General features: G+C 39.3%; 2 protein-coding genes across 4 annotated transcripts; one reads left to right on the top strand and one right to left on the bottom strand.

Annotated features, from left to right (window-relative positions):
- Positions 1-1,308: 1,308 nt before the first annotated feature.
- Positions 1,309-11,599, bottom strand: mtfr1 (mitochondrial fission regulator 1). Of its 3 annotated transcripts, XM_088322074.1 has the most exons (9): positions 11,212-11,599; positions 10,986-11,113; positions 10,314-10,422; positions 10,144-10,242; positions 8,118-8,248; positions 5,530-5,771; positions 3,851-4,100; positions 1,934-2,069; positions 1,309-1,853 (listed from the first exon to the last, which is right to left on the bottom strand). In XM_088322074.1, exons 3-9 carry the CDS (start codon positions 10,347-10,349, stop codon positions 1,806-1,808), a joined length of 942 nt encoding a protein of 313 aa, XP_088178200.1. In that variant the 5' UTR covers positions 10,350-10,422; positions 10,986-11,113; positions 11,212-11,599; the 3' UTR covers positions 1,309-1,805. The 3 variants fall into 3 exon arrangements, with proteins under 3 accessions (XP_088178200.1, XP_088178199.1, XP_088178201.1); XM_088322073.1 differs by having other exon boundaries at positions 10,986-11,599; XM_088322075.1 differs by having other exon boundaries at positions 10,314-10,389; positions 10,986-11,599.
- armc1 (armadillo repeat containing 1) lies at positions 11,285-25,181 on the top strand. Its single transcript, XM_088322076.1, has 7 exons — positions 11,285-11,556; positions 14,223-14,434; positions 17,438-17,529; positions 19,665-19,857; positions 19,924-20,040; positions 21,661-21,735; positions 23,211-25,181. The coding sequence occupies exons 2-7, from the start codon at positions 14,273-14,275 to the stop codon at positions 23,406-23,408; spliced, it is 837 nt and encodes a 278-aa protein (XP_088178202.1). The 5' UTR covers positions 11,285-11,556; positions 14,223-14,272; the 3' UTR covers positions 23,409-25,181.

Here is a 25,181-nt window from a genome sequence, read left to right as displayed (position 1 = left end):
GAATGGATGAAACGACTGTGTCCCCTTTTGGACAGTTCCCGAACGTACGAATTCACCATGTACCATCATGAAATCTGATAAAAAAGTTTTGAATGTAATTAAAATATCCAAGGCTATGTATTCATAACTAAGTATGGTGAGAACAATATTTTATGTAGATTGGAGGGGCATTCTCTGGTATAGAACATTAGGCAAATTTCTCACTTCTTTGGCTTTCTTACAAGCTTAGCAACTTCAAACACAGTCATCTGATCCTGGTGGTCTCAGATATCTGAGTCCACGCCCAAAGAGGCAGGATCTGGTCAAGCGTCCCTGGTCCATATAAAAAGAGGAGCTGATCGATAGCTCGCTCTTTTCTCCTACCTGACCGGTTCGCTCGTTAAGCGTCGGCCGCGTGGCACGGCCGTGCGGGCCTGCATTGTGGCCTTGAGTTCAGCACGTGGGCCATATGTTACGACCATCTGGAGCACAAGACCAAATCTCCGCAACAACAAGTGAGAGGACAGTTTCAGATTTAACACCATATTTGCTGGTTCTTAGGAATGAGCGTTTCTGTACAAGGGAATCTCCGGGCAGCACGGTGACGCAGTGATTAGCGCGTGTGTGGCACAGTTCTGAGGTCATGAGATTGAACCTCCAGTGTGGAGTTTGCATGTCTCCCCGTGCTCGCGTGGGTTTCCTCCCACATTCCAAAAACATGCATCTCAGGTGAATTGGCCGGTCCAAATTGTCCCTAGATGTGAATGAGCGAGTGAATTGTCTGTCCCTGCGACTGGCTGGCTGGCAACCAGTTCAGGGTTTCCCCTGCCCACTGCCTGAAGATAGCTGGGGTGGGCTCCATCACTCCCGCGACCCTACTGAGGATAAGCGGTGCAGATAATGGATGAATGGGAATCTCCCTAAATCGACCAGCATATTAGCATAAACTGTTTTTTGTGTTGGCAACTTTCAGCGGTTGAAAACTCCCATAATCTCTGGTGCCTTCCCATCCTTTCCCCCTATCATTAATTTCTTTGTTAATAAATTGTGTATGCTATTTCAGACAGCCTGGTTCATTGATTCCATTTTCTTGGGATTGGTAATACATATCAGAATTCAAAGTAAGAATAGATTTGATTTTTTTACAAGTGTAGGAAATTCTAGCATACTTTAGAGAAAAAGAAAAGATTTAAGGTGGAGCACAAGCATCACCTAGAGGCAAATTCGTTTACTGATCGCAGTAAGAATAATTTGTTGCAATCCTATCGTTTTTCAAAATGAGTTAAAAAGTTAGAAAAATAGTGACGGTGGTGTAAGAATAAACACAAATAGGTAAGGACTCATTTTATTAAATACATTAAAACCAGGCAGTGTCGTAACAGAACGCAATTCCACTTTAGATGATTTAAATAAATCACATAGTTCCACTTGGACCCTAGTTAACAATTTCACAAATCTTAAATGTCAGTCATGACGTGTTGGCTCCATTGTACCACAATTACTAAAAAAAAATGATCAAATCAATACAACAATTGAGCATCAAATGAGGTATTGATTACCAAAAAAATGATAAGTCCCATTTTTGCCATAAATATTTTGGCAAATTAGTGTTTCTTAAAGTAACTTTTCAACAAAAAAAAATACGTTTAAAGCACTTTGACATAAAATCATAATTTAGCAAAAAGACTAAGATAAAATCTCTGTACATTAGAATGGCAACAAAATAGAACTTTAAAAGTGCACCAAACTCCACGTATATCCCTTTTTGTGCTTCCACAAAAATAAAAGTGTCCCTTTGAAAACGCCTCGTCCTCCTCGTCTTCCTTTCAAACAAACTTGAGCTTCCCGGTTGATTTCAGCATGTGTTGACCAAACTACTCTCAAACGAGACACAAAATGAAGAACAGTGAGCACAGTGAATGACATGAACCTCAACTGGAGTGCTTTTCATTACCAGGGGACTCTCGGCAGGTTGCTTGACTTGCTCCGCTTGACCTCGATGCGGGTACGTGTGAGCGAATTTCCTTTTGAGGGCTTGGGCGATGAGCGCGGCGGCATCGGTGGGCTCCTTCGGCTCCTGGCGTTGACGGCTGAGACGAAACGGTGTCAGAAACCAATATACAAAAATTAAACAAGCACATTTTTACAAACTATAGAGCGGTATCTGCTTCCTCAGTTCTCTAAAATATTAGAGAACCTTTACAATAATAGACTAGAACAATTTGTAGATTGATTAATGAAAGTCAATATGGTTTTAGAGCAAACAGATCAGCAACAAAGGCTACTATTGATGCAGTAGAAGAAATCACCCATAGAATTGAAAAAAAGATACGCAGACGGGGTATTTATTGACTTAAAAAAAGCATTTGATACCATTAATTATAATATACTGTTAAAAAAATGGAAAGATATGGTATCAGGGGCTTGGCTTTGCAATGGATTCGAAGCAATATGTGAAAATGGGAGAGTTGTCATCTGAATATTTGGACATCTGTTGTGGAGTACCACAGGGTTCTATCCTGGGTCCAAAGTTATTTTATTTATATATTAATGATATTTTTAATGTTTCAAAACTATTAAAATTAGTAATATTTGCAGACGACACTAACATTTTCTATTCAAATGATATTGATTTGGTAACTTGGTGAATTAATTGACCTAAAAGTATGGATGGATATAAATAAATGATCCTTAAATTTAAATAAACCCAAAGTAATATTCTTTGGTAATCGCAAGGCAAATCAAGATATAGAAGTAAAAATGGATGGTACTGCAAAAGACATTGTATCAGAAATTAAGCTTTTAGGGGTCATAATAAACAATAAATTAAGTTGGAAAGCACACATCAGAGACATATAAACTAAGGTATCTAAGAGCATTTCTATAATTAATAAAGCCAAATTCCTTATAAACCATAATGCATTGTATTTATTATATTGTTTTCTAGTTCTGCCATACTTAACATATTGTGCAGAAGTCTGGGGCAATAATTACAAAAGTTCACTCCAGCCCCCTTTTATCCTTCAAAAACCTGCAATAAGAACCATACACAGGGTAGGATATCGGGATCATACCAATATTTTAGTCATGCAGTCCAAATTATTAAAATTGGATGATTTAATACATTTTTCACTTCACAACTGTTATTTAAGGTCAACAAAAACATGGTGCCAGAAAACACCCAACAATCATTCATTATAACTTGAGGGGCTGTAGTAAATTCAAAATCCCAAAGGTGAGAACAACCAGGAAAAGTACGTGTGTGTCTGTGTGTGGAGTCAAACTTTGGAATAATTTACAAGAAGAGATCAAACAATGTCCAACTATTCATGTGTTCACATTTAAATACAAAAAAAACATTACCGGCGAAATACAGGGATGAAGAAAATGGGATATGAGTGAGATTGGAAATACTGCGTTTAAAACTATGGTTAACTTGTTGTTAATGTTGCTATTATTATATCATAACTGTTATTATAAATATTATTTTTATTATCATTGGTGCCGCAGTGATGTTTGGTAAATAGTGGCATTATGACGTTGAGGGATGGGTATTACGAAGATTAGTGTATAAATTATGTGATTGTTGTAATTATTAGAATTATTGATATCTGACCTATGTAATAAGTATATCCACGAGATTTTGTTATATTAGACACAAGAGAAGAAGAGGATTTGTAAAATGTATTTAATAGGGAAGATAAAGGGGTAGGGAAAATAAGCATCTGCTTCTGACTACCCTTTTTCAGACATGTTATGTAACATTATTTTGTTGTTGACTCATTGTTTTTGTTCTGTTTTTATTCTAATGTTCGAAATAAAGTTTTCATTCATTCAAACTGACATTGACGGTCCTCTTCGCGTCTCTTACCTTTTGACGGATCTCAGCTTGACTTTGTTCATGTCCTTGAGGACGTCCAGCATGCTCGGCATTTCCGCGTGAGTCTTGCTCTCCGTCGGGTCTTGTGTCCTTTTTCCACGCCGCTCTTTGATGAGGTCTATAGCGGAATAGGTGCGCTGCAGTACGGGTGGAGGAAGGGGTGGTGGCGGCGGTGGCGGCAGTGAAGGAGGAGGAGGGGGTGCAGGTCCGTCACCGCAAGCGGACGGCCGAGTGGATGTAACTGAGGCAAAAGCATGACCCCCCCAAATTGAACGGGGTTCAAACAATTGCTTAAAATGTTTGAATTGTAGTACAGTGGTACCTCTACTTAGGAATTTCATACGAGAGCACTACTACAATAATTCTACCAGTGTCTGAAATAACGGGGCGTGCATCTTTTACGTCGGGTGTACAACTTACAAAACGTCTCCGCCCAAGTGGCCGACAACTTTTTCAAATAAAACATTTTATTCAGATTTCGGAATCTTTGTTCGTTTTAGAATTTCGGTTCACTTGGCAATTTGCATACTCGGTAGCCAATCAGAAGCCTGCATCGAATAACTTCCTGCTTCCGGACTTTCCCGAGCGTTATAAGGTTGTGCATTTGCATATAATTTTCCAAAGTAGACGCACAGAGAACACAAGTAAAATGGAGAAGTGGTTAGGAATTGTTAAGATTTGTCAATTTACTAGCGCTCTTACTCGTGGTATTGGGGTAAGATGTTTTCCATTGTGTGACGTCATTACCATTTTTCGTTTTTGCTAATTGTTCTTGTGTTTGCTTGCTGTTGAGGAATTAATATGCTTAAAGGCTGAACCACAATGTCCTGCTTATCTTCTCACGCATGAGGAAACTGCACACTCTGACATATCCTTACCAGGAATCAAGCCAAAACCTCAGCCCCAGAAGAAAGATTCATAAGAAGTTAACAAAATTGATGACGCTACAAAACGTACATTAAAAGCATCGTGGAAAGAGGAGTTCACGTGGCTTGTAGCAGACGCCGCAACGCAAACATTGCATGAATGAAGATCAGTAAATACAGGTACATACTGATGGCAGATGGAAAACAGCGATGTCATATACATGCACTGAATGTTATAAGTAGTTTTATAATAAACTTAATTTTAAAATGTTCTGTAATATATCCTGATTATCGATCCTTAATACTTTGCAACATTTTTTTTTTGCCATGAGTCGTCTTAAAGTTGTGAAAAATGGGGCAGGCAACTTTATGTCCGGTAACTTTTTGTTATGAGTTTCATACACTGATTATACTCTGGGAAAATTACAAAAATACTACTGTAGAAATGCTACAAAATAAAAAGTCAAGTAAAGCTATTAAAATACTACAAAAATCTAGCTGCAGAGATGCTACAAAAATACTAACTAAGAGCGGTGCTAGGAATCAAATGGAGTGAACCATTTTAAGGCAGTGTACTATTTTTGATGCAGATCATATTTTTGTTTTGTTTTACTGGTTTTAAAAAAAAACAAGCGTTTTTTAAAAAATCATATTTCAGCCAATCCTGTCCTTTATTAAGGAAAAGAGACTTAAAAAGAGCTATAATTTTCTTATAATGTTATGCCCGTGCCCCAGAACCAAACTGAGTGCGATATCCCTGCTCTACTGCCACCTAGCGAGCGATTCCCATCCCGACACGCCTACCTGACTGGGCGCTCTTCTCCTGGGCAAGCACGATCTGGGCTATCTGCGCTCGTAGTTTGGCAAGCTCAGTCTCCAGGGCGCTGATCTTCTGGATGGCTTCATCACTGGCGGCCGCCTGGCCCCGGGGGTCCGGGGAGCTCTGGTGCAGACTGGGGAGCGAGCGCCGGCGGTCCAGGCGGGTTCTGCGGGGCCGAGACAAGTGGCCCCGGAAAGTCACTCCTTGCGGGGGCCGAGACGACTTGCTGTGAAGAGTGACAAGGAGGATTGCTAAATTGGGAGTGATGTGAGCTTTTTTATGCATTCTTATGTTCAAATTAAAGTACAGTGCTGATCATTATAATAGCAGTGCAATGTCACTAACCAGAGTATCTCAGGTTTTAGTATATTTTTATTGTTACTTGCTAAACAAGTTATCAGTAGGTGCAGTAGATTCGCAGAAAACCAACAAAACCCAGCATTCATAATAGGCACACTCCGAAGGCTATGCAATCGGAAAAATAGTTCAAAGGGGTGTGTTTAAAAAAATAGTGTCTGTTGTTGACTGAAGAAACTCAAAAAGTAGGATTTCGCCATTGCAGGATTTTATACGATTGAATACAAGTTACATTTATTAAGTGCAATGAAGATTTTCACCGAGTAGGCTACAGTTCAATGACAAGTCACGCCGTTTCAAATGCAGAATATTTTGACTAGGGAATTTTGATAACAGGATTCTGACGGAGGGCAGCACGGCGGCGTAGTGGTTAGCGCATGTGCGGCACAGTTCATGTCTTGGGAACCTCCTGCGTGGGTTCAAATCCAGCTCCAGACTTCCTGTGCGGAGTTTGTATGTTCTCCCCGTGCTTGCGTGGGTTTCCTCCGGGCACTCCGGTTTCCTCCCACATTCCAAAAACATGCATTTCAGGTGAATTGGCCGGTCCAAATTGTCCCTAGGTGCGAATGAGCGAGTGAGTTCTCTGTCCCTGTGTGCCCTGCGATTGGCTGGCAAACAGTTCAGGGTGTCCCCTGCCCACTGCCCGATGATTGCTGGGATGGGCTCCAGCACCCCCGCGACCCTACTGAGGATAAGCGGTGTAGCTAATGAGATGAGATGAGATTCTGACGGAGGATGACAGGCGATGTTTTGAGAACAACGCCCTGATGACGTAGAAACGCTCTGTGTTGTTTTGAGTTTTCCAGACATTGCGACGCCCAGGGGGGGGGGGGCTTCCTTGGCACGCTCATGGGAGGAGTCTTGCGGGGAGACGTGGGCCGAGAGGAGAAAAGCTAGAGGACTTGAGAGAAGGCTTGCCAGAGACTCCAACGACACTAATTCGATTTCGAAGGAGTTAACTTAGTTAAATTGTTAAAAAAAATTAAATCTGCTTCCGTGTGAAAATGTCGGCTATTCTTGTTCATCTTTTCCATCAAGAAACGAGCGCCCATTGTGGGGTGAATGTAGTCAGATAACTAATTCGAACAATTTGGTAAACGATACATTTTAACAATTAATTCCTAACACTATCCTAATATTTAGTTGCGTGACCATTTTTTTTATAACTGCTTCACGTCGGTGTGGCAGAGAGTGAACAAAGTTTTGAAACCTTTCAGTTATTTCACTCCAAGATTAGTGAACAACATTCCACGATTCATGTGCTTTTCTTGGTTTTGCTTCATGGGGGTCTCGCCCAGGGAGCAATTTAGTGTGGAAACACAACTGCCTTTATATATTGAACTGAACCTTGGCTTTTGTCTGTGATGCTTCTGCTTAGCAAGTACTTAAATCGAGATGATTTCACCTGACTTAGGGACGTTTTTTTTGAGCTATAATAGCAAAATATTTGGACTTTTTTTTTGAGAGAGCCATACCATATATTTAAGACAAAATTCAGAAAAAGTGCCAAGTACATTATTAGCAAATTTCATTTCTTTGTGTGACGTTGGATGACTTGATATTTATGAAAAAATAATCAAGGCAAAGCCTGAGACTGTCCCATATCAACAAATGTACCACTTTAAACTTGTTTCCCTCCCACAGTAACTTAAAATCATTGAGGCTCGTTCCGACCCGCTCTTTTTTCTAAAAAATGGCTTCAAAACAAGTTCTTTTGTAAGTATTTCATGTATAACTGAATTTTTTTTTTTATGGGTGTATTTCCTTCAGTGGGCGCGTGCGTAATGACAAAGGTGTTCTATCTAGTTAAAATTGTTTTATCTGTGTGTTTTAGTTTGTAAAAAATACTTAAATAAACATTATGTAAGTTTTGCTCCCGCTATATTTTTAAATACACACTCTTGTATGCTAGTCTGTGTAGTTATAAGGCCCTACCGTGCAGTCTGCCCTTTCCATATGTTAAATACAGAAATAGAATCAGCTACGGAGACTGCGCCTTTTAACACGATGCGCCCTATGGTCATGAAAATACAGTAATCAGAAAACCTTCGGGATATTTGTGTCATGCTTGTACTTCTACAGAAACCATATGCTGTTCCATTATCATACATTTTTGAAAAATCACCAGGGAGCCACTAGCGAGCGCCAAAGAGCCACATTAGCTCCAGAGCTGCTTGTTGCCAAACCCCGCCCTATGAGTATATTAATTTCTCACCAAGTCTCAGCTTCGTCCCCTTCCTCGTCTTCATCTTCGTCATCCTGCTCGATCCAGGAGACGTCTGCTAGGGAGGCCACGCCGCTGCCCTTCGCCCCGCTAAAAATGCTCGCATCCTCGAACGGATATAGCTAGTGCAGAGAGAGGATGAGTTGAGTAATTATTGTTAGTAAAAATGGTTGCTATCTTGTCATTTTTTAGCAGGCAAACAATAGGAGACCCCCGGAATACATTGTCCCTGACTTGACATTTTCACTTCAATGTTCACTATACAACAAATGGTAAATGGTCTGCATTTATATAGCACTTTTCAAGTCAATAAAGACTTCCTAAAGCGCTAAACAATGTACTTCACACTTACCCATTCACACACACACACACACGCCAATAGGGAGTCAGCCATGCAAGACACAACAAACTATTTCCAAGGTCCATAATTGCATAAAATACAAATTTTGCGGTGTTTGTACGTACGACGAGTTAGATCTCTGAGATGCCTTCCTGTTGGTTGACATCATAGAAATTCTGTTCTGCTATTTGTTTGCGTCGCAGCATTGGAATTCCTATATGCAATTGATTGAATTATCTCCCACAATGCCTTTCTCTTTTTGTTCAGAATCTCTGTTTGTAAAGACAAAGGAAGTAAGCAATTAAATAGTGTATTTGTTGAAGTGTATTTAGTATATCTATCCCTCCATTATTTGCACCGCTTATCCTCAGTAGGGTCGTGGGGGTGCTGGAGCCAATCCCAGTTGTCTTCGGGCAGTGGGCAGGGTACACCCTGAACCGGTTGCTAGCCAGTCGCAGGACACACACAGACAGAAAACTCACTCGCTCATTCACACCTAGAGACAATTTGGACTGGCCAATTAACCTGACATGCATGTTTTGGAGAATGTGGGAGGAAACCCACGCAGGCACGGGGTGGTGCAGAGGTTAAGGGTTCAAGTCCATCTACCACAGCCTCCCGTGTGGAGTTTGCATGTTCTCCTCGTGCCTGCATGGGTTTCCTCCCATATTCCAAAAACATGTATGAGTGAGTGAGTTATCTGTCTCTGTGTGTCCTGCGACTGGCTGGTAACCAGTTCAGGGTGTCTCCTGCCCACTTCCCGAGGATAGCTGGGATGGGCTCCAGCACACCCGCGACCCTACTGAGGATAAGCGGTGCAGATAATGGATGGTATTTGAAAATAACGACTATGGAATTGAAGCTTTCGATTATGAAGTACCAAGAAGGCACACGAATCGGTACCTGCTCTAAGATGCATTGCCGTAACCAATGTGCGATTGGGGCTATTATTAAAAAAAAAAGAAATATTATAACGAGCATGACAATCTTTGAAAGTGGCAGGTTTGAAATCAGTTTAATATTGAATACTTCATTGTTTTCTCTCCTTACTCCCCAATTTTCATTTCCACACCACTCGGTCAGCTTAAGGCACGTTACTTCAACGGTTAATAAAACTGCATTTTTCCTTTACATGTAGATTTATAATGTTATTTAATCATCTGCATGTATATTACACATAAGTAGTACTTAATGTATAAACTCATGTTTTATTTTAATGGTTTTATCTGAGGTAACAGGCGTTCCGAGGTAATCAACTGGTTTCTATCCCCAGCTGTACAGCAATTCCTCCTCAAAACGGATTAATGTCGTATCCCAGGGGTCTGCTGTACTAGTAAATCCTTATTGCTACTTCTTTGTTAGCGTGTTAGGCATTTGCTGCACAGCCAATCAACCGCAATTGAATGTTATAAATTTCTGTTCAAAGCAGTCTCGTGTTTGTGCACACACTCAAGAAGGACTCGGCGATGACGAGACTCGACTGTCATTGCAAACAGACTGACCTAAAGCAGACCTACTGCATTCCTGTGGGTCGCTAGAAAAGAGGAAAAAAAGCAGAGGAAACAAGATAACATGTTGAAATAGATGGAAGAAAGGAGAAAAGAGGACTGTTTATGGTTGGAAAAAGGAAAGCGGGTGATGTCAACAAGGTAGCCAAGACACATCCCAATCCCTTACCTGAAAGTGAACCCTTGGGCAAGGTTTGAGGGGCAGGTTACTAGCTATCCTCCTTACAATACTCCTCGTGGACCCGTAAGGCTTGGCCGATCCAAACGTCTGCACCAAATAAAAAAATAAAAAATTTAGATCGTACTCTACACACAAATGAAATTCATACTTTCACCTACCAAGTCCATTTCAATGCGTTCATAGCTTTTATCCATTGCTCCCGATGCACCAAAACTGGCTTGCTTGGCACATGCCCTAGAAGGGATGAAATTACCACCACATAGGAATCTAAAGAACAAATACATATTCAGTCTTGTTCTACTTATAAATGCGATCAAAATCATATTTGATCTTATTTTTAATTTCTTAACCGGGGAGGCTGTTGGTTAAATGACGTGTATAACAAAAATCGAGCGCTCCTGCGTCAATTAATTATTCAAAGGAGTTTTCAATGGCGCACTTGCATCGTAGGAAAACATCATTACATCAATGAATTCACGATCGCTACAAAAAAACCTCTTAATCGCTAAGTGAAATAATGCGTTAATATTAACTAATGCCGCAAAGTTTGTAGTCATCGCAAATGTCATCGTAAAATATCATGCATAAATTGTCTCCCACCATATCCTAAAATTCTGCTAAATCCCACTAAATCCAAGTCAGAAAATCGCCATTATTTCGACTTAAATCGTCCATCGTGGCTACCTGATGCTACTTAGCCAGTGATGCTAACCGGGTAGAACCAAATTTTGGGTGCACAAACCCAACTTCAACGGTCAAAGAAAATTACCGATTAATGAGATCTTCTCTCGTAAAACATAGAAGTGAAACGAATAATTCAATCAACTTACGAAGTGAAACTTGAATGTTTTCGGACAACTTTCTGACTGTTTCCACCTTGTTTAGCCGTCAAGGGTGACTGATGTGGGGTTGGGTGTTAAAAATCGTTGAACCAATAGGATTATGTCACCATCCACCACTGCCATTGGATATTATTATTGAATGACACTTAAAATCGCCAATAGAAAACAGACATTCCAACAAGAATAGCTTTCCATTGGGTGTTAAAACACTCACTCAAAGCAGAATTTTAGAGTGCGCTCGTTTATAAATCCTCGTATGTCCCGATAAGAATTAATAGTGTTGTTATCGCCAAGAAGCCCTTAAACCGGCACATGCCGGTTTTTAATCTACTCCACCCCAACCTGACGTGCCCCAAAACAGTGTGCACAGCTGCTAGCTTAAACGAGCACCAAAAAGAAAAAGGCGGAGGGCCCCGGTGATATTTATCTTCTTTTTCCCGTCAAAAAAAAATATTTTAAAACGGTGACATTTTGTCTCCGGGCTTGATATTCCTACGCGCTGTGCCACTGAGGTTTTGCCTTGGCTGTTTCATGGTTTCGCCCGAAAACTGACTGAAAGGTGAGTTTGCGTTAGCATAGCCTAGCATATAGGCTAGCATGTAGCTCGGTGTTTCTAAAAGGGCGATATTTGAGGTGAGTCTCGGGGTCGAAGCGAAACGTCATTATAGAGAAACATTTGAAGCGTAGAAAAACTGCGTTGCCTTTGAAATTACATCTTGTTTTCGTGTGTAGGTCGTGACGTGCTTTGTCGAAGACATTCACTGAAGTATTTATTTGGGCTTCTCAGATTCTTGATATTGACAGTCACCCCCCCCTATCTCACATCACAGAAAAATCAATTGATTAACTATGCCTATTAGCGTCTATTTTTATGTAACTGCTCTTATAATAAAGAGGTCAATTGCTGCTTTAAGCTTCTTAAATTCCCCTTTCTGGGTTGTTCCTAATCTGTGTTACACGATTTTGTTAGAATAGAATCATTTGTATTGTCATCGATTACAACATAGTGTACAGTATATTGTTTATAACACGATTAGACGTGGAATTATAGGACAGGCATGTAATAAAGTATCAAAATAAAAATTATTTAAAAAAAAGTATTAGGATAGATGGGTAATATTTACAAATAATGGTTGTAGAGTGTTCTATTTTGTACAGTACCTCAGAAAGTGGCGGACTGACAATATTGTGCAGAGAATTAAAAAAAAAAATCAAATATTAATATAGCTATGCAGGAAATCTTCTTGTGTTAATGTGGAAAAGAGACAATAATAAATCAACCCAAAACTTTTTCTAGGCATGGTCAAGTTTGCTATATAGTAGTGATGGCAAAATGAAGCCCCATATAGCAGGGGCTTCAAGATGAATCATTTCCTCCATGGCGCCATCATGTGGACACAATAATGTAGGGTTAGCATGTTGCATGTAATAAAATAATGGGGTGTAAATCATTCTCTTTCTCTCTATACATCTGTCTTTCTCTCTATACATCTCTCTCTTTCTCTCGCCTTTCCTTCTCTCTATACATCTCTCTTTCTCTCGCTTTTTCTACATCTCGCTTTCTCTACATCTCGCTTTCTCTACATCTCGCTCTCTCTTTATCCTATCTATAGACAAAGATATGAAGAGTGTTTCAACATGAATTTTGTGTTACTTTTCTATGCTTGTGGCTTTGCAACAAGTGCAATGCAAAATGCTCAATATATTCATAAAACATGTACCCCAACAATTTAGAATATCCAATATATCAATACATTCTTGTACATAAACTACAATAATTATTTAAATGTGTAGAGAAAAAAACATAAACTTAATGTTTTTTTTTTTTTTTTTTAAATATACTTTTTAAAATCTACCCTGGAGCAGCGGTTCGTGGAAGACACTTGTATTTTGCAATAATTTCCTTCAGCTCTATTCTCTGTAATCATTGTTTTCCACTTTTCCTTTTATTTTCACAAATATTCCAGGGACCCATTGTTTGCAAAGAAAGACAATAAAATGCACTAAATCAATTATCTTGAACTGATGATCACTCTTGTAATAATGTGACACAACAGTATTGGGCAGAAGTGTTAATTATGAAAACAAAAGACACTTAGGCAAAGACTAGCACTTCCTGAGGTATTTACAACAAGTCCATTAATTGTTTTGTTACAGGATTATTTCTGTCAATTATATTTTTGTAGATGACTTGATAGAGCTGCAACTCTTGTGTTATTTCATTGTAAGGACCATTTTTGTACTATTTTTTTACAGCTTACATGAGAATGTAAATAGATTTTTTTTTTACTGTTGGGACCAATCTAGGAAAAGTCACAACATTTGATGTTTAACAAAATATAATTTTAGGGGATTTTTCTGGGATTTTAACAACCAGTATTGGTAATAACGCCATCGTAAACAACTATTTTTTTCAATAACTGGGTAATCCAACTAAGTATTTTTCCTGCTGTTACAAACACGATTAACGTTACTGACGGTCAAAAGCGTTGATTTACTTTGGCTGCAGAAAGCCCACGGCGAAATGCTCCCGCACACATGACGGCGCGGTTTCCTGCTTCACTCCGAGATGTTTGCATCAGGTCTTTCCGGCTCATTCAAAATAGCGACTTACGATACAGTTAGATAGCGATTACGAATATAGTATTTACCCCAGTGCAGAAAGAAAAGGCGAATGAGGGCTGAGTGAGTCGCAAAAAATGTGAGTCCAATATTTGACGAAACATCTCTATGAGCGGGCTCTTGGAAGTTGATGAAGGGAGCTGACTCCCTTAGAGACTCCTTTTACTCTTGTGATTGGTCAATGTGCATTTTGGGGGGATTCCATGTTGTTGACTTTAAATTTGTTTGGGCATAAAAAAGGTTGAAATTGTTTTGTATTTCAAAAAGTGTTACTCAAAGCATCATTAGTGTTAAAAAGGATTGCTTTGACCTTTTTAGAAAAAAAAAAGTCAAATCACAGTTTTGTTTTGGAAAGAAAAACAATTGCGGTTAAAACCAAACTTTCTTCTTCAGGTATCACAGTGGTTGGCACCATCATATTTGCGTATTACGGCCTAACTTTCAGCAAACTTTCAATCCCATATGATGTCAACCTGGCCTTGTGCAATACTTTTCATTTACTCTTGAGAAAAAAATTACAATTTTTTTTACTAAGTTGTTTTGAGAATTGGCCAAGTAGGTCAAAGTAATTGCATGCTGATGATGTGCGTACTTTTTCATTAGAGCCGGGCGGAGGTAGGTTGGATGCGTGTGGCCGCCCGACAGGAGGCGCCATGAGTGCGGAGTTGGACGCGCTTGCGGTGGTGAACCAGCTGCGAGATCTCGCCGCCGACCCCCTCAACCGTAGGGCCATTGTCGAAGATCAAGGATGCTTGCCGGGGCTCATCCTTTTCCTGGACCACCCCAACCCTCATGTGGTCTACTCTGCGTTGCTGGTGGGTCTCTCAGATTGTTTTGCTTGAACCTCCAGTGTAAAATTATTTTATTCATTTAAATAAAACAACATTCATTCAAGTTAGGGCTGCAACTAACAGATTATTTTCATGATCGATGAATCGGCCGCTTATTATTTTTGATGAACCGATAAATCGGACATTATATTTATTCAAATGTTAAAGTTCTGGACTGATAGAAAAATAGTAAACAAAACAACAGAGTACAGTCTTACTATAAAAGAAAACAACAGAAATCCAAGTGTTTCTCAATCAACTGGGCAATATACAAAATACATACAAAAGGATCCACCTTATTCAAAATATACAACATTTGGACTTATCGTTGAAAACAAAACAAAAAACCAATACATTTTCTTTTATGTGTGGCATTATTTTTATCCCCAATAAAATCTAAAATGTAAACCCACTTTTCAAAATCTTGTCAACAAATTAGTTTGTTTTTGTTCAAATCTTTAAATATGATCCACATTCCCAATATGCTAATCATATGTATTATGCTTAAGCATCTGCGTTTGTGTAAACTTAAACATGTAATTATTGTAATTGGGGCGGCAGTAGCTCAGGAGGTAGAGAGCTCGTCTTGGGATCAAGGGATCCCAGTTCGAATCCCGGCTTCTCCGTGTTACATGTCGAAGTGTCCTTGGGTAAGACACTGAACCCCTGATACCCCCAATAAGCAGGTTAGCGCCTAACATGGTTGTAAGGCCGCTATTGGGAAACGTGGAGCACATTGTAAAGCGCTTTGGGAAGTCATTGACTTAAAAAGCGCTATATAAATCCAGATAATTTCATTTCATTATTATTTTATTTACTTATTTTCTGATTTTCTTTCTCTGTATTTTTGCAGCACCTTCTGTTCTCTTAATTGTTACTTTGTTTCATTATGAAACAGTTAAACACTGCAAAGTTGAAACTTTAATGCCATCTTTGTTTGGTATCGATGCAATGTTCAATAAAAAATATTTTAAAAGGTAAGAACTTTTTGATAAAAACATCATTGGCGCCCTCTGCCGCACCATAGCGGCACCTCAACTCTAAGCGTGCTCTCCTATTTGCATTGATTTAACGTACTGGACGTAGGGCTCATAAATCACGTGATACAACAAATTGATGATCTAATTAGTTGCCAACGCTTTTAATAATAGATTTGATCAAATAGTTGATGCAGCCCTTATTCAAGTAATATACAAAAACATAAAGATGTATGCTATACCTGAACAGGGCCCTATTATATGTGTATTAGCGCAAGTATTAAGTATCAATTATGGACTTTCATTGTGGCTCATGCAAAAAATAAAGGTTGCGTTTCACCACTTTGTACATTCTAATGGGAAGAACTTCTTGCACCTAAAAATAAGCTACACATTACTGTTATTTTTACCCAACACCTTGATGAGGAGAGATTTGTCTCTAAATCAAATATATTCATAATTTACTCAAAATCTAAAAAAATCACACGTCTTGATAACTGTATCGCTAGATTAAAAATCGCATATGTAAACCGCTAATATATTTGAGGCTCTGCAAAATACTTTGCATGTTTCATACCGGATTCTTTATATTGCTGGTACTGGAGAAATTGAAAAATTGGCTTTGAAAGTCCCCAAAAAATGCTTGAACTAAGGTAATAAAGAAGTGTACAAAATCTTTTAAACATGTCTTTGCGTACGTTTGCAAATGAGTTAATATATTACACAACATGAGACATCTTTTAAAGAACCTGATATACTTGGCTACAATCTGAGTAATACCGAAGCTTAATTGACTGTTTTGCGAAGGTAGTTTGTCCTAGTGGTTAGGGTGGTCCTTAATGGGGGTCGAAATTTTTTTTTTTGAAATATTGGGCTCTGACCCCCCGCATATGTTCTTATATCGATAAAAACACACTGTGTGCAATTTTGAACAATTTGGATAATATTTAGAGGTAGCTCAACGACTTTGAAATTTCCCAAAATGGTAAAATTTTGGCAATTTTCGAGAAAAAAACGGAAATCTTAACCCTATGTGTACGGCGTTTTAGAACATCCAATTTCAGTCCATTGCTTATAATTGTAACACAAGAAAAGTTACAAGTAACTTTGTACACTAGGTCTGATATAATGTGCGAAAAATCCTTATTTTTCATACCAAAATTTCAGAGGCCTTGAGCGACCTCTAAATATCCTTTGATTTTGATGAAACTTTGCCTAATTACGTTTTGTATATATTGGAACATATTCAAGGGGTCAGAGCATGAAATTTTAAAAGTCGAAAAATAAGGACCACCCTACTAGTGGTGCTTTTTTCTTCCAAAGTTGAGCCCTAGCTATAATGACACCTCTCACTTTTTCCCACTGTTTCTTTCTCTAGCCACTCTTGTTAGTCACTTGGCTGCATGCAATGGCTGGCTTTTAGCCGCTATTGTTAGCTGCTCGTGTAAATAAAGCTTCCTTCGTCCTGCATTCTCTAAAGTAGCTTCTTTTACTAGTGGCCTAAGTGAGCCCCTTACATCAGCTCTGACCAACTCCAGCCCTTGGCTCTTTTCAGACGCTCTAGGCGTATCCAGCTTGCATGGTCTTTAGTTGTCACTTTTGGGGATTAACAACAGCCTTCATGTCCTGCGCTGGCTGAAATTCATGCTTTCTCATGCAAGAATATATGGAAGTAGACCTCCAAATACTGCCAAGTGGTGTCCTTTGGGCTTCCATGGTGTGTCCTCCCCGAAGATGCACACTTCAGCTCCATTCTAAGCAACCTCTAGTGGTGAATTATTACACATTGTCACTTTAATGTTGTAAAACGGGAAAACTTGCCATCAGTATTGAATTTGAATGCGCCTTTGAATGTTTAGGCAATAACTTTTGCTTGACAGAATCCCGGGTAGCGTAACAAAACACAGAGTCAAGACATGCACATTTGTTGCTGCTTACATAACACTCGAGTGTTTTATAACATCATAAAGTGGATGCCCGCTGGAAGCGTCTCATTTATGTGTGTTGGCAGGCTGTGCGCTACCTGGCAGAATGTCGAGCCAACAGGGAGAAGATGAAGAGCGAGCTGGGCATGATGCTGAGTTTGCAGAACGTCATGCAGAAGTAAATGGCACACTTTAGTCTCCACACACACACTGCATGAATTCACTTTTTTTCAGGGGTGGAGGGCAACATACTGTTAGGCTCACAAAAATCACAACACTGAATTCCAAGTATGAATAACAGGATATACAGGACTGTCTCAGAAAATTAGAATATTGTGATAAAGTTCTTTATTTTCTGTAATGCAATTAAAAAAACAAAAATGTCATACATTCTGGATTCATTACACATCAACTGAACTATTTCAAGCCTTTTATTATTTTAATATTGCTGAATTTGGCTTACAGCTTAAGAAAACTCAAATCCTATCTCAAAATATTAGAATATCATGAAAAAGTATACAAGTAGGCTATTCAACTAATCACCTGAATCATCTAATTAACTCGAAACACCTTGCGAGGGTTTCCTGAGCCTTAAAAACACTCAGCTTGGTTCAGTAAACTAATTCACAAGTATGGGGAAGACTGCTGATCTGACTGCTGTCCAGAGGACCATCATTGATACCCTCCATCAGGAGGGTAAGACATAAAAATAAATTTCTCAAAGAGCAGGCTGTTCACAGAGTGCAGTTTCAAAGCATATCCACAAAAAGTCTGTTGGAAGGGAAAAATGTGGCCGGAAACGCTGCACAACCAAGAGAGATGACCGCAACCTTAACAAAATTGTGAAGAAGAGCCGCTTCCAGAATTTGGGGGAGCTTCAAAGACAGTGGGCTGAAGCTGGAGTCCAGGTATCAAAAGCCACAGTTCACAGACGTGTCCGGGAAATGGGCTACAATAGCCGTATTCCCATGGTCAAGCCACTTCTGAACTCAAGACAACGGAAGAAGCGTCTGACTTGGGCTATGGAGAAGAAGCACTGGACAGTTGCAGAGTGGTCCAAAGTCCTCTTTTCAGACGAAAGCAAGTTTTGCATTTCATTTGGAAGTCAAGGCGCCAGAGTCTGGAGAAAGGCTGGAGAGGAGCAAAATCCAAGTTGCTTGAAATCCAGTGTGAAGTTCCCACAGTCAGCAATGGTTTGGGGAGCCATGTCAGCTGCTGGTGTTGGTCCACTGTGTTTCATCAAGTCCAGAGTAAATGCAACTGTGTACCAAGAGATTTTAGAGCACTACATGCTTCCATCTGCTGAAAAGCTCTATGGAGATGAGGATTTCATTTTCCAGCATGATCTGGCACCTGCCCACAGTGCCAAAACCACCAGTAACTGGTGCACTGACCATGGCATCACTGTCCTTGATTGGCCTGCTAATTCCCCTGACCTGAACCCCATCGAGAATTTGTGGGGTATAGTTAAGAAGAAGATGAAAGACACCAGACCTACAAATGCAAATGAGCTGAAGGCCGCTATCGAAGCATCCTGGGCATCAATAACACCTCAGCAATGCCACAGGCTGATTGCCTCCATGCCACGCCGGATTGATGCAGTAATCCGTGCAAAAGGATTCCCGACCAAGTACTGAGTGCATCAATGGACATTTTCAAATGTTTGATTTAGTTTTGCTGTTATAAAATTATTTTTTTACTTGGTCTGAGGAAGTATTCTAATATTTTGAGATAGGATTTTTGAGTTTTTTTCAGCTGTAAGCCAAAATCAGCAATATTCAAATAATAAAAGGCTTGAAATAGTTCAGTTGATGTGTAATGAATCCAGAATGTATGACATTTTTGTTTTTTTAATTGCATTACAGAAAATAAAGAACTTTATCACAATATTCTAATTTTCTGAGACTGTCCTGTATACAAGCATTTTTCACTAGAGGTCAAATGCTGAAAAGTTAATGGATGCTCGATCACATATGTTTATATAAATAATATATCTACTTGCTTTTCAAAAAATATTTGATTGCAATTTTCTTTTAAACGAAAGCCTGGATGGCGTTTTATCATTTTAGTTTTAAATTTTTGTAAAGATTTCAAATTTGTATGAAAGAAACATCCTAATTTAACATTGGTACAAAGATGCAAATTACCTAACACTTTTTAGGAGAAAATTATTTTAGTATGCTTTGTACAGTACTGAAAAATGATCAGCCCTTTTGCTCTAGTTTGAGTATATTACCAAACCATTCAACACATTTTTAAAAGAAAGGAACTATTCGTAGCCGCTATTTCTAATTTCCCGTCTGTCCCTGGAAGGAGCACGTCACCAGGGGAAACCAAACTCCTAGCCTCAGAGATCTACGAGATCTTCCAGTCTGCCGGTAAGGAGGAAGCCGAGCAGGCCGAGGCGGCCGCCGCCTCCTGCCGGCGGAAGGCCCAGTTCTTCCTGGGCTCCAACAACAAGAGGGCCAAGACTGTAGTGCTCCATATCGACGGGCTAGATGACTCGGTAGGTAGAACTCAATTTTCAATGTGTCATACATTCATTTTGTAACACTTGTTCTGTGGCGTGAAGACTCGCCGGAGCCTGTGCGAAGAGGCCCTGTTGAAAATCCGAGGCGTCATCAGCTTCACTTTTCAGATGGCCGTCAAGAGATGCGTTGTGAGGATTCGCTCCGACCTTAAAGCTGACGTAAGCAGCAAGTTTTGGAGCGTAATTCTCCTAAAAATCCTAGATATTACACTGGGGCAAATAACTATTTAGTCATCCCACTAGTGTTCCCATTATTAGAAAGACCGAATGTGGAAAAAAACAGAATCATATTTTTGGAATTTATAAGGACTTTATTTGCAAATTATGGTAGAAAATATGTAATTGGTCAATACCAAAAGTTCACCTCAATACTTTCGTATGCGTACTTTGTTGGCAATAACAGAGGCCAATTTATTTCTATAATTTTTCATAAGCTTTTTATACACTGTTGCTAGAATTTTAACCCATTCCTCTATGCAGATCTCCCCTGGAGCAGTGATGTTTTAGGGCTGTCGTTGGGAACACAGCCTTTTAACACCCTCCACAGATTTTCTACTGAGTTTAGATCTGGAGACTGGATAGGCCACTTCAGGACATTGAAATGCTTCTTACGCAGACATTCCTTTTTTGCCCAGGCTATGTGTTTGGGGTCATTGTCATGCTGAAAGACCCAGCCATTTCTCATCTTTAAAGCCCTTGCTGATGGAATTCGATTTTTTTACTCAAAATCTCTCAAATCATGGCCTCATTCATCATTTTCTTTGGACAAATAATTAATCCTGGTCCCTTTACATAAAAACAGCCGCAAAGCATAATGTTTTCACCCCCATGCTTTACAGTGGGTGTGGTATCTTCAGATGCAATTCCGTATTCTTTCTCCCTACCAAACATGAGAATCTGTGTTTCTAATAAGTTATATGTTAGTTTCATCTCACCATAACACATTCTCCCAGTCCTATTCTGGATCAACCAAATTCTCTCCAGCAAACCGCAGACGGGCCTGGGCTTAAACTGGCTTTAGCAAGGGGAACCAGTTTAGCAGTGCAGGATTTGAGTCCCTTGCGGCTCATTGAGTTATTGATAGTAGCCTTTGTTACTCTGGTCCCAATTCTCTGCAGGTCATTCACTAGGTCCCACCGTATGGTTCTCAGATTTTTGCTTACCATTTTATTGTATCTGCTTGATGCCACTGGGTGAGATCTTGCAGGGAGCCCTAGATCGAGGAGATTATCAGTGGTCTTGTACGTCTTCATTTTCTAACAGTTTCCCCAGCAGTTAAATCTTTACACCACGTGTTTTACTTACTGCAGATTCAGTATTCCCATCCTGGTGCAGGTCTATAATTTTGTCTCTGGCGTCCTTCGACAGCTCTTTGGTCTTGGCCATAACGGAGTTTGGAGTGTGACTGACTGAGGTTGTGGACAGGTGTCTTTTATACCGATAAGGAGTTATAACAGGCGCCATTAATACAGGTAGTGAGTGGAGCCTCGTTTGACAGCCAGAAATCTTGCTCGTTTGTAGGTGACCAAATGCTTATTTTACACTCTGATTTGGAAATAAATTCAATAAAAATCAAACAATGTGAAGTTTAGGAAAACTTGCACAATTGGTGGTTGACTATAACTTATTTGCCACTCTGTATGTATCGATAGTTTGATTTATTTCGTAAAAGATGGTCAGTAATTTATCATACTTAAAAAAAAAAACAATCACTCTTACTTGAGGTCTATTTAGATCAAAATTACCTAATCAGTATAAAAAATGTATTTTGTATGACAGGCGCTGGGCACAGCCATCAATTCCACCAAAGTGATGAAAGCCCAACAGGTGCTGAGGACGGACGACGGAGGAGAGGTGAGATAAGAACAAGAGCTTACTATTTGAGAAATCTCAAAAATGATCTTTTCCTACCGATAACCGATAAAATCTTCTGGAGACCAATAAGTGGTTGTGGAGGTGTGCCACAGTGGGGCATGTGAAACAAATTAATAGCACCAATGTTTTGCTAAAAGAGCTCAAAATATTAAAATATATGCACAACACTTTGTGCATGTTGAGTAGAGAATATAACCAAATTGTGTCGCCACTAAGTCAATCATTTGCGGACACTTGTTTGGGCAGCTGTCAGTCCTTATATTTCTATACTTACAACTTCATTTTTATTGTCCTTTTTGACTGCTACGCGACAGAACTGAGTACGACCAACAGGTGGCAGGCTTGTCTCAGGAATGATTTTAATCAAGGAGCTTCTGCTTTTGTGCTGTGGCCGACAACCACTCAGCCACCGACCGTTTCATTATCTGAAAATATTTTCACGGCGCAGCCCAAGGGCGGCATTTAACATTTCTACACCTTTTGTAAAATCATAGTAGTATAATAAGAATAATTATAACATTAATGATAATGAGAGTAAATCCAAAGTGTAGTCATGTGGAACATTTAGACGTCTTCGTAACATCGCACCAAAATCATATTTTATTTTCTGAACCGCTTCCACTAATGAGGTGCTTAGCGCAAACTAAGTTTTTGGACTGTGGAGGATACCAGAGTCCCTGGGGGCACGGGACAACATGCAAACTCCACACAAAGAGGCTGGTAGCTTGGATTGAACTCAGGTCCACTGAAGTGTGAGGCAGACCTGCTAATGGAAACACAATCTAGTGGCTATCATAACGTCTACTGGAAAACTAACCACGTTTCATGTTATTGAAAATCCCCACTCACCAAATGAACCAGGTTTTGGTATTATGTGGTATTTTTGTTGTGTTCTTGACTTTGGGATCCATGCAATCTCCAACTCAGTTGCCAAAGGTTTTTAATTAAGTGCAAGCGTGTTTACACTCATTCATACTCCATGCTGGTTGGCTGTAAGCTCAAAAGTTTGGTTTGATTAATCCTTCACTGAATCTTCGACAGGTGGGAATCCTTGTTTCCAACATGACAGTTGCACCACCCGTGCCCGTGCTGATTGTACTAATTTAAATTCTTATGTACCATCTCAAAGCCCTGGTTCAAGTTTAGTATTTACTATGTCAGTAAAATAACTATAGGTAATATTGTTTTATCATTATTTTTTTTCTTTCTGTGCAGCCTGGTACCAAACCCCCCACTGCCCTGTACTGGTCCACAGCCTGTGTGTTGCTGACTGCTGCTTAAGTGCACTTATTTTGTTAATGGACAAAACTGCTGGTTGAATTGTTAATAAGGATTATTAAATGTATTTTTTTTCCCCTCCGCATTTTAGTTATTTGGATCAAATATTTTCTCTATCTAAATTGACTCGAGTAAATTATTGTGCCTCGCATATCATCCTCTGGTATTTTCCGCAGCTGATCATGCCATTCCAGGAGGAGGGCGAGGGCGCAACAGCACCCGAGGAAAACACGGACATCCCGGACTATTTACCCGAGGAGGAGAGTCCGTCTGAGGAGCCGGACAAGGCGGTGACGCGAGTGGGATCGGTCACGGACGGGATAGGCTGGCTTAACACGGCCGCCAACTTCCTAACACGTTCTTTCTATTGGTGACCCCGACCCTCGCCCCCATGTTATACCACCATGCGGGTGGGCTTAGCCCGGACTGACCACACACACACACGAGCATGAACACACCGAGCATGTGTGTCTACCAAGCGTACGCTAGTTACTTGGTTATCCAAACTAGAGGACTTGAAATCAGCTGACACCAAGGACGCTTGTTTTGTTACGAGATGATTTTTGTGACCCCCCCCTCCTCGCTAGAATATTTATCATACTAATCATTTCACATTTCATGTGTTTTTTTTAAAGCATGCATTAGTGCCAATTTTCCCTCCATTCTTCAGCGTGCCTTTTTATTTGGGATGTTATTCTGGAATTATTATTTATTCTTTAAAGAGCGAAGAACATGCGGCGGCCAATTTAGTCTTAATCTGATTGAAAAAAATTGGAGCGTACAAATGATGATTTTCCATAGTAAAACAATCCAATTCATTGAAACCTCACTTTAATAGAATCAAATAAATACAATAAAATTGTCATTTCTAAGGTACATTAATAGTAACTAATGAACTCAAAATGATTTGGTAAAAATGGAAATACATTTGAGGGGTTATGTATTTTTAAATTTTTTTCAAATTGAAGAAACAGAAATTTAGATTATTCCCTTTGTGAAATTAGGGTGATTTAATTCTGATGCATTTATTTGATAGAATAAATTAAATACTATAAAATTACCTTTTTTATTTCTTAAAAATCACATTATTTGTAAAAAATAACAACTAGGAAAATTCTGGAATGGGTTGTTTTGGGTTAATGTTATTATTCTTATCATTATTATTATATAATAATATATAATTTGGCAAATTAGAGCAAAAATGTTTATTTAGTCCTCTAATGAAATTTGGGTGGTTTATTTCTGAGAACAGGATAGAATAAATTCAATATTACTAAATGCCTTTTTTTTTTTTAATAATAAACAACCTTTACTGCGAAAGAAATACTAATTGAGGTCAAACCACTAGGAAATTTCTGGAATACAATTCTAGGTTTTATATTTCTAATTGGAATGAACAAACTTATTTCCATTGTAATAAAATCTGAATCACTTAATTCAAATTATTTTGATAGGATAAAGTATGTTAATTGTATAGCAAAAATACTAAGAAAATATAAGGAATACAATATTGATAGTGATTTTTCTTTGAATAAAGGAACAAATCAGAGTTAAATAAAATGGTACATTTTGGGTACTTATTTTAATTTTTAACATATTGAATGAGAGATGTAATTGTTATAGCAGAAGGTATATTGGTTTCCTTGAATATAGAACTATCTCCTCAAAACAGAATACAAAATAAACATAAGCGGCCCTGGGATCAAAAAGCAAGAGCACCCTGATACCTTCTGTAAATAGTGCCTGACCGCAGGCCTTCCTGGATCCAATTTGAGTTCGGTTTGTTTTTCACACGGCATAAAAAGAACTCGGTTGCCGAAAGTGCTTACCTCACATCCCAGGTTGACCCGTTATCTCGCCGGCATGATGTCTCTCGTAATTAGCGTCCAGCGCGTTGCTGACTGGCCCGCTTGTCTCGTCTCTTGTTAGTCGTAACGCGGCGGCGTGACCTAAATCTAGCCTGAGCGACAGATACTTCCTGGTAAAGCAATAAATTGTTCCTTTTTATATTGCGTTACCGCGGTCAGTATTTGACTGGTAGATGTCCTCGTGTGTAGCTCAGTGTCTTCATTAGTTGTACAGACGTCCACTCGTGTATTATACTGTATTACTCATTCCCATCAGACGACCATAAACTTTCGATTCAA

The sequence above is a fragment of the Urocampus carinirostris genome, chromosome 18 (assembly GCF_059441175.1).
Source record: "Urocampus carinirostris isolate Australia breed hairy pipefish chromosome 18, RoL_Ucar_1.0, whole genome shotgun sequence".
Lineage (NCBI taxonomy): Eukaryota > Metazoa > Chordata > Actinopteri > Syngnathiformes > Syngnathidae > Urocampus > Urocampus carinirostris.
The sequence above is the reverse complement of the archived record's forward strand: the minus strand, read 5'-3'. Positions and strand labels throughout refer to the sequence as shown.